Source organism: Cajanus cajan, chromosome 9, assembly GCF_000230855.2.
Source record: "Cajanus cajan strain Asha chromosome 9, NIPB_CcT2T_4, whole genome shotgun sequence".
NCBI classification, from domain to species: domain Eukaryota; kingdom Viridiplantae; phylum Streptophyta; class Magnoliopsida; order Fabales; family Fabaceae; genus Cajanus; species Cajanus cajan.
In genome coordinates, this window is record NC_138525.1 from 5,437,970 (window position 1) to 5,447,572 (window position 9,603).

Genomic DNA, 9,603 nt, shown 5'->3' on the forward strand with positions numbered 1-9,603 from the left:
AAAATATGTCAAACTATTTTATGTCGGACTACATAGGGTTCGACATAAAATTTGAAATCTACGTCGGACAGAAGCCACAACCGAAGGAGATTTGAAATTTTATGTCAGACCCCTATTTAGTCCGACGTAAAAACCTTTTTAAATCCCTGGGTGCTCCTTCGTCTTTCTCGCACGCTCGACCTAGGTTAATCTGAAAAGCGTTTGGGCGATTTCCAACGAAGGTGAGAATGAGTTCTGGTTGCGTTTTGATCTCCAGCGACTTCCGGCGAATGGCAACTCGTCATTGTTGGGTCATTCTCCATCTTTTTGACCGATTGGAATCCGATGAAGGGAGTTTTTGAGTTTTAGGCGAAGGTGAGTTGCTATTTCTAAGTTTTAGAGCCTTTCGTTGCTATTTTTGAGTTTTCTGACCTAGGTTAATCTTCTGAGTTTTGTTGGGGGACGCTTTGGCGTCGTGGTAGATGTTAGGATTTGTGAGGTCGGGGATGGTGATGGAGAGCGGTTGAGCGGCGCGTGAGGTTGTTTCATGCGCGTAGAGGGCCAGGAGGACGACCTCGAAGCCAACTTAAGGCTTCCGGTCAGCGACGCCGGAAAGGTAGACGTCGTCGATGACGAGGAGGATGTTTTACCTCGAAGATGGTGGATTTGATGTAAATTTACGTCTCCTATATTAAAGTCAAACTTATTTACGACGTAAAAATCCCAAAATAACCGACGTAAAATATCTCTTTTATACTAGTGTTAAAACTTAAAGATATTCACATTTTTTATAAAAACTCCTATATATAATTCTTTAAGCTAAATTATAATAACTCATACCAACTATATCATAGCCCAACTTAATTTTGAAGCTCCCGTTGACGACTAGAATTTTCAACAACAATTAACAACTAAATAACATAATTCATATAATTAAATCAATACTTCAAAATTAACAGTGTTATGATTAATATAATTTTTTTAAAAAAATCTCATTAAGAACCGATCATTATTAGTAGTAGGTTTTTTTCTTAATTAGTTAGAGAAGCGGTCAAATTATCATAAATTTCTTAATTTGTGTATAGTTACAAGAAATTAGCATTTAATGAAAAATTTGAGTGATAGAGGAATATTATTACATCATAGGTGTCACTGGTGATGCAAAAACGCATGCTTCATTAAAATAAAATTGCCGACAAGAAGAAACTATGGCCCTATCACTGACTTTTCCAATCAATGGCTTATTCGCTTCCACGTGCCGCGTATCCAAGCTTTGCTTCTGAATGGTTCACTTTAACGGCGACGATTTTTCGCAACACTGATACGTCAATGCCGCATCGTCATGATATTTTTCTCAGAACTTCTGCCACTACTTCAAATCACATTTTTGCCCTTATAACGACCCATCAAAATTTCCACAGTTTCACACGAAGACGAATCGACCATAACTTGAACCACACGGTCAAGTAATTGGACGGCCAAGATCTTCCAAAATATCTCTCATCAACGGAAACAAAATTGAAGTCTTCATTCTTTTTTTACTTTAAATAATTATAATTATATTATTAAAATTTATCTTTGGAGTTTTTGAATCAACAGAAACAACTTCACAATTTATTGTCTAAAATATAACACTTTTTTCATACTAAAAGAACTATTACTTTTTACACAACTTTTTTTACTCATAGCAATATGACTGCAATGAAAATGATAATTTTTATAGTTGGATAAAATTCAAGAGTAATAATTTTATTGAATAACAAGTTTATATTTATTTAGGAATTAAAAATATTTTAATTCCTAAAATATGATGATTTTTTTTCCCCTTTTAATCGTTATAAAATATTTACTTTTGTTTTAATCTTGCATTCAAGACTGAAAGCGTGTGATATCTTAGCAAAACTCTTCAAGAACCCAATTGCCACCACATTTGCTCCCTAAAAAAGGTATTGGTCCATTTTCAAAAGGAATTTCAGAGAATGAAACAAATGAAATTCAAAGAAAGTCTATAAATAGCGTGACGAATGGGGGTGAGAGCTTGACGTGGAAGAAACTCAACAAGGTACAGAAGCAAGTAACAGTAGCTTTTAAAGAAGACTATTGTGCAAAAAATGGTATCACTACTTACTCTGCTTCAAATTCAATTTCTTGATTTTGCTTTGCCTTACTCTACTCATGTTATTAGTCCATTTCTCTGTTAAAATACAATCTCAATCATATCTCCCAAATATATATGATTATCATTTGTTCTTTATTTTCTTATATTAATCCTTACCTTGTTGATAGAAAACGATAGTTTTTCAAAACGTGAAATCTCCCAAATAGTTAAATTTTGAATAGTGTTGCACCATTACTTTCATCAGCAACTGTCCACTTACCCTTATGTATTATGAAGTGTAAGTTGAAGAGAATTGCGAGGGTTACTCACAATATATATAAAACATATTTGGATTAGTTCGTTTAAATGTAGACTTGTAAAGCCATTTATTTTAAATATTAACCTAATAAGTCACTTCTATATACTAAATATGATTAGCTATATAATGCAATAACGTTTTTAAAAGATCACCATAAAGTGTTTAGGCACTTTTCTTCGTATGAGAATTTTTAAAGATTTTTTTTTTAAACATTTTATGCAATTCAATTTTTTATTTATTATATTTATTTATAAATTAAATTTTAATATATTTAAAATAAATTATCAATAATTAAAAATAGTTTTATATCACGATATAATTTTTTTAATATAATTTATATGTTTAAAAATATCTATTAATACAAATTATAAATATAATTTATATATTTATATAATATTTATTTTATATATAATTTATCATAAATTTTAATTATATAATAATTTCTTCTATACTAAATTTATAGTTGATGACATTACTTTTATATCATATTTCTTAATTTTTTTCTTCAAATACTTGGAATAGTTGTCAAATTTCATACTTTAATTGATAAAGTTATGTTATTTCACACATATATATATATATATAAGATTCATTTACTATAAGAATAAGTTTATTTAAATTTATTATATTTTAATTTATGTTTTATATTAAATTTCAACAATTCAACTGTTAAATTGAAATTTTTTAATATATAGATCAAATTTACAATATTTTTATAATTATCTATCAATTTGAATTAATAAATTGAAGTATTAAATAGTTTTAATTTTTTTAAAAAAATTTCATACATTAAAAACTTTTAATTTAATAATTGAATTGTTAAATTTTGATGTGAAATATGAATTATTAAATAAAATAAATTTATTTAAATTTATTCTTAAAATAAATACATCATATATATATATATCATAATTATCATTCTAATCTAAATAATTCTCATCTATTAATTATTAATTAATATCACTCAACCGAAAGAATGTTAAAATATTTTAATCTTGGATTAACATCGATCAATAATAAAAAAATAATTATTTAAAACTTAAATATTATTTCATTATCATACATAGATTATGTAATTGTTCAAATATGATTAATTGACAATCAATTATTATTTCATCATGAAATATTTTATTGAGATTTGTGTTAAAAGTGACCTGTGATAGATTGAGCCACTTACTATAAATAAGTCAATTGAGACTTATTGTTTGATATTGTAAATTTACTATCTTATCAAATAAACTTCCACTAAATATTTTTTCTTACAAAGTGGAAATAAAAACTCTCAATTTAAAATTAAAGTTTTCTCTGTAATCTCTCTCTTAGGTGAATTATTATAGACCTTATGATTAGTCCATAAACCGTCATATATCGATGAAATGAATATGCTATAATTTATATGTACGATATTTGGATGTTTTAAAATTTCTTTAGACCCAATGAATATAAAATAGGCAAATTAAAAATAGAAAGACATAAAATAATTTGATATGCAATAGAAAACTAGATGTTTGTTGAAAGTTATTATGAGTACTTGAATGGGAAGGTAAAGACTAATAATAGAGAGGTCTATTTATGAAAATAATTTAAGTGGTTAAATCTGTAGAGGTGAGAATAAAATGAGAGGTTAAAAGTTAAAAGTTAGAAGGCCAGTTAAACGAATTACCATAATTGGCATCTACTTTTTCAGGCTAATTAAATTTTCTTAACAAATTGTAGAAGAGATTGCAGTGCACGCGCCGTGGTGGGAATAATAAATCTTGGTTGACGTAAACATGTTGTGGAGCAGCCACGTGGAGGGTAATATGGTACACAGAATTTATTGTTCGTACACGCGCGTAAGAACCTTACTTTAGTATTACTGTATTAACATTATTATTATTAACTTGTCGGGTTTCACATTCAAAGATCCAAAATGTTCCGAAGATTGCAGAGCCACAGCCAGGAAACTCTAATCTAATTTCACGCCAACTTTCATCCAATTGGAATATTGTTAAATCTCTTTTTAAGATTTCACATTTGATTCTTCTCAAATTTATCTCTCATTCTCTCTTTATACCTTTGTTTTGTTTTTAGTATTTTGATTTTCCGGGAAATTTTTTATTTATTGTTTTTAGTCTTTGGTCAATTTTCACTGTCTCCTGATGATCATTTTACCATGTGGGGTGAGTTAATTTGAGAGTGTAGTGCGTTGATTTCTTCTTAAAGGCTCAAAGGGTCTTCTGGGTTTGATCGAACAACCAAAAGAGTCTCCCATCATTCCAACGCTACCAGATGCCAGAAAACCGGCAGGTTCTCAGGAATGCGGATTCTACACCATCTAGTGACAACATTGAAGGTGCTTCAGGTTTTTCTGGTGATTGATTTTTCCTTTTTTTTTTTTCTTTTTTTTTTTTGTCACGATTCGTGGTTTGAATGGTTTTCATCATCGTTTAATGATGATGCCTTTGTATTGTTTTGCTATGAAGTGTTAGATGTTAATGTTAGATTATGTTTACTCAAGGATTTTGTTTCATTTATGATATATATGATATATGATGGCTTTCTTTTTTTGGTACGATGATTGTGATTCGGAGAATTCTGATGATTCACACAATGTATTGTGAGAGACCTATGAGGATTTCTTTAAACATGGCTTAGCTTCTCATTTCGTGTTTCTTTCCTAAACTAAGGTGTTCTGTTTGATCAAACATGGTTCTACAAAGGATCGCCTGTATGTTTTGATCTTAAAATTTTTTAGCCAGTAATAGTGTGGTTAATGAGGTAAAAATTTTAGGTTTCTGATCTTGTTAGTTGTGCTGCACTCTGATTCTACTAATTTGAGTTTTCCCCTAAATTTGTTTAAATGAGAATTTGGGTAGACTTTGTTTGATCCCTATCTGATCTGTATTGTAGAAGCAATTCAACGTTTGAAAATCAATGATAATTGGGATAGAGATGCTGCAGCTCAATCTACCCAATATCCGGATCGACCCGGTGAACCTGATTGCTTATATTATTTGAGGACTGGAATGTGTGGTTATGGGAGTAACTGTCGCTACCATCACCCTGCTCATATTTCAATTGTAAGAGCTCTTTCTTTTATTTCCTTTTCATTCCATGTCTTTTTGATATGTTTGAAGCGGTTCTTTTGAACAAATATTAGGCAAAGATGTTGTTTGTGTAATTGTAATCTTTTAATTTCTATTGTAACTTACTCTTAAATCCCCTTGTTTGTTTTATCATATGTGCAAACAAATCGAAGTTTCTCATACTTTATTAGATTTTCAGGGTACTCATTATGGTGAAGAACTCCCTCAGAGGGTCGGGCAACCTGATTGCGAGGTATGATTATTTGGTGATTGAAAATGTATTTGTTTTGAAGCATTTTTCTTGTTGAATTTGTTAGGGATGTAATTTAAAACCATTTATGTGTCTTCACCTAACAACTTGCTTTGGGATAGTCATGGGTTCATGAGTCATGACAGAATGTGGATGTGTTTTATGCAAGAATGTTAAGATTAAAATCAGATGAAGTTTTTTCCCTTTTTTATATATAAACTTTGTGGTTTTTTAGTTTGTAAAAAAAAGAAAAGAGTTTCTTGTGTATGTAGAAGACTCCATTAGAAGTTCTAAAGATACGAATTTCATATTTTGCAATGTCCCTCTGGCAGGAACTAAACTTGCTTTCTTGCATTTATGTTTGTCCTTTCTGTGGTCCCTTTTATTAATAGATTTGGCCCGTTTGAAATATTTAGCTTAGTGATTACTAGTGCACTGTTAGAAAACCAATAAATGAAGGGAAAGAAAATGAAGTAGGACACCAATTGAACTGGACAAAAATTAGAGTAGTTATGATGTCAGTGTAAACGTCTACCATTTTGTTTTCTATTGATGATTTGTTTTATTTTTAGTGGACTTATTATGTGGTTTTTGTCCTGTAGAACTTATTTACCAGATTTCATTATGACGATGATGGCTAAATTTTACTTGATGCCAGCTATGACATACTTGAACTAGGAAAGGAAAATAAATACATGAACTTAAGTTTCACATCCTTTATACCATAAATATCAGGTTCAGGAACTGATGTATAATCAGAAGAATTTTGCGTACTACAAAGTCCATTTTCATGGGAGATTTATTATACTATTCCAGTGCTATTCAATTGAGTAACTCGTGACCTTGTTTGAAATATGCATTGCAGTATTTTCTTAAGACAGGGACATGCAAGTATGGATCAACATGTAAATATCACCATCCAAAGGACAGGCGAGGTGCTGCTCCTGTGTCATTCAATACTTTAGGACTTCCCATGCGTCAGGTTTGTACATCCCTTGCACATGTAGCTTTATTTTTATTTTCTTCCAATTGATTGTTGTTACTGTGTTGAATGTTGGTGAAAGAAACCGTAAAATTTTTTCAACATTCTTCGATTATTTCTTTTAGGAAGAAAAATCATGTCCCTATTACATGAGAACTGGGTCTTGTAAGTTTGGTGTTGCATGCAAGTTTCATCATCCACAGCATGCCTCCCTTGGAGCATACCCCTTGGCTGGATCTCCTACCTCAACAATTATTCCAACATCAGGTTTACCATATGTTGGCGGGTTTCCTGCATGGTCAGCACCACGAATGTCGTATTTATCTGGTCAGGGCCTTCAATCTTATGTGCCTCAATTTATGCCTTCTTCTCAAGGCATTGTACCCGTGCAGAGCTGGAACAGCTACATGGTTAGTTAAGGATGTTGAAAGTCCTGTTTATCTATGCATTTGCTGTTTGCTCTACTCTTTGTTTTTTCTCTCTTCGGATCAGTGGTTATCCTGTTATTTAATTTGATTTGAGTGGTATTATTTCTTTGCATGAATAATTGCAAGGGTTATATGGGCTTGTATGGATAACCTTCTCCAAAAACATTTCTAAGAGAAGAAAAAAAATGAAATAAGTTTCTCAATAAGGTAAAATTAACTTATACATAAACAAATATATTTTAGAGAAACTAATATGAGAAAGTTTCTATAAATTAAACTTATGTATGAACTAATATGAGAAGTGCTTATAGAATTTTTTTTTGAGCATGTCTTATATTATATGCTAAAAAAGATGGAGCCCAACATTGTATTCATCTCTTTTGTCGTCTTAATGAAATGTTATTCCTTTCATACTAGTTTCACTGCATGAAGCATTAGACAATAGTTATTTACTTGGAAGTACCTTGAATTTTGTTGTCTGATATATCTAGATAAATAAATGCATGGAGATTACATAATATTGTTGCCATGTTAAACTACCAAATGTCATAGGCATAACAAGGAACTTTGGAGGAAGTGATCTGTGTATGGAAATACTGTTATACCTCACACATCTCATTTATTTTTTTGTATTAATTGTCAAGCACATTTGCATTCATGTACCAATTAATATCTGTAACAGAACGTACCTTGTTCTTGAGGAAATCTTAGGAGCATCTTGCCTTTTGTGATGATCAATTATGTTGGGTTTCGGTTACTGCATACAATTAATGGTACTTTCTTTAAATTCAATTAAATCTTGTTTTGACTGTGACCTTTGTTCTCAAAATAGGGAAGTATGAACCCTGCAATGCCTGCTGGTTTTCTTGGATCAAATCTTGTTTATGACTTCATGAATCTGGGTGAGTCAGTTTTTGGAGGGCAGGCAATAAATTCAGCTCTCCCAAATAGACCTGATCAACCAGAATGTAGATACTTTATGAGCACTGGGACCTGCAAATATGGATCTGATTGCAAGTTCCACCACCCAAAAGAAAGAATAGCTCAATCATTAATTAATCCACTTGGCCTTCCTGTGAGACCTGTAAGTTCACCTTCTACCTGATGCCTAGTTAATTTAAAACGAGTTTGATAGACATTCATGGTTAGTATATAAGTTTTTACACCATCAACCATCAGAAGTCAACCTGATGACTTTTAGGGTAGTAATTATAAAAGTCAACAAATTTATCATACATGATTGTGTGTGATTGTATGACAGTGTAAAAGATCAAAACATGAAATACTTAATCAGTTTTGTTCATATTGTCCTCCCTAATACCATAAGGTAAATTTATAGTTCATATTGGCTACCATATATGGTCTTTACTCTTTAAGCCTTTAGATTCTTGATTCCTGTCTTGGATTATCTTCAGGGGCAGGCTGTATGCTCTTATTACAGAATCTATGGAATGTGCAAGTTTGGGCCAACATGCAAATTTGATCATCCAGTTTTGACTATGCCTCAGAACTATGGCTTGACCTCACCTGTACTTGATACTCCTCTCATTAGTAACCCCAGAGGGTTATCAAGTGTACAACCACCAGAGACATCTCCATCTAAATTATCAACTGACAAGCTTCAGAACTCTGGTACAAAAGCTGCTACAGAAGATTCATCCACACAGGCTGATACTACATCAAATTCCTTCCCAGCCTCCTCAGAGCCTTTACATGACTAAACTACTTCCAAGTTTGATTTTTTTCTATGGGACATTTTATTTTTCCCCACATTTTCACGAGAAGTATATTATACATACCATCTATTCCCCCCTTTTCACCTGCAATTTTGTGGAGTTGGATAGTTTGTTCAGAGGTTGTTGTGACAACCACTAGCTTGTGGGGAATGGAAGGCATTTTTTGTGGTGAATAAAATGCAGGTAGAAAGTTTATGGTCCTACAATTTTTTCTTTCCTCTCTCTTGGGGTTGGGTTGGTATGCACTTAAAATTGCAGAGTGAAAAAAGTCAGGCATGTATGACAATATTATCACCAAATTTTTAACCCTGCTTTTTAAGGGCATGCCTAACTAACTTGTTTCAAAAATAAAAATAAAAATAACAAGTCAGAGGTTCAAATAGTTTTAGTATAATTTCTTTGTTAATGTAAAAAGTTTTATATCGATAACTAATCAAAGATTATTATTGGTGGTATGACTTTTGAAGTAGATATTATAAAAGTCAATAAATTTAAAGTTTATTTGAATAAATGTTTTTAGGAACACTTTTAGTTAAAAAATAAAATAAAAAAGTTTATCAGAAGTTAGAATTAGTTGATACATTAGTTAAAATTAAGACTTTAGTAAAATTAATAAGAAAGTATTTTTACAAATTAATTCATAAGTTATTTTTAATTAATTTATGAAAAAGTAAATTTTATTTTTTAAAAAAGTGTTTATGTAAAATAAATTATTTAAATAGACTTTTAACATATATGAAGTA

At 31.0% G+C, this 9,603-nt stretch overlaps 1 protein-coding gene across 4 annotated transcripts; it reads left to right on the forward strand.

Moving 5' to 3' along the window:
• The first annotated feature begins 4,201 nt into the window (after nucleotides 1-4,201).
• Nucleotides 4,202-9,066, forward strand: LOC109816650 (zinc finger CCCH domain-containing protein 3). Of its 4 annotated transcripts, XM_083063437.1 has the most exons (8): nucleotides 4,202-4,749; nucleotides 5,289-5,458; nucleotides 5,664-5,717; nucleotides 6,580-6,696; nucleotides 6,822-7,106; nucleotides 7,957-8,208; nucleotides 8,386-8,451; nucleotides 8,540-8,676. In XM_083063437.1, exons 1-7 carry the CDS (start codon nucleotides 4,668-4,670, stop codon nucleotides 8,440-8,442), a joined length of 1,017 nt encoding a protein of 338 aa, XP_082919563.1. In that variant the 5' UTR covers nucleotides 4,202-4,667; the 3' UTR covers nucleotides 8,443-8,451; nucleotides 8,540-8,676. The 4 variants fall into 4 exon arrangements, with proteins under 4 accessions (XP_082919563.1, XP_020237324.1, XP_020237317.1 ...); XM_020381735.3 differs by lacking the exon at nucleotides 8,386-8,451 and having other exon boundaries at nucleotides 4,259-4,740; nucleotides 8,540-9,066; XM_020381728.3 differs by lacking the exon at nucleotides 8,386-8,451 and having other exon boundaries at nucleotides 4,260-4,749; nucleotides 8,540-9,066.
• The last annotated feature ends 537 nt before the right edge of the window (nucleotides 9,067-9,603 follow it).

What these genes read in the sequence shown, in the direction of transcription:
- LOC109816650 (XM_020381728.3), top strand. Translation starts at nt 4,668, where the DNA reads ATGCCAGAAAACCGGCAGGTTCTCAGGAATGCGGATTCTACACCATCT. An exon ending in ACCCTGCTCATATTTCAATT is followed by an intron (nt 5,459 to 5,663) that starts GTAAGAGCTCTT and finishes TTAGATTTTCAG; the next exon opens with GGTACTCATTATGGTGAAGA. An exon ending in AGAGCTGGAACAGCTACATG is followed by an intron (nt 7,107 to 7,956) that starts GTTAGTTAAGGA and finishes TTCTCAAAATAG; the next exon opens with GGAAGTATGAACCCTGCAAT.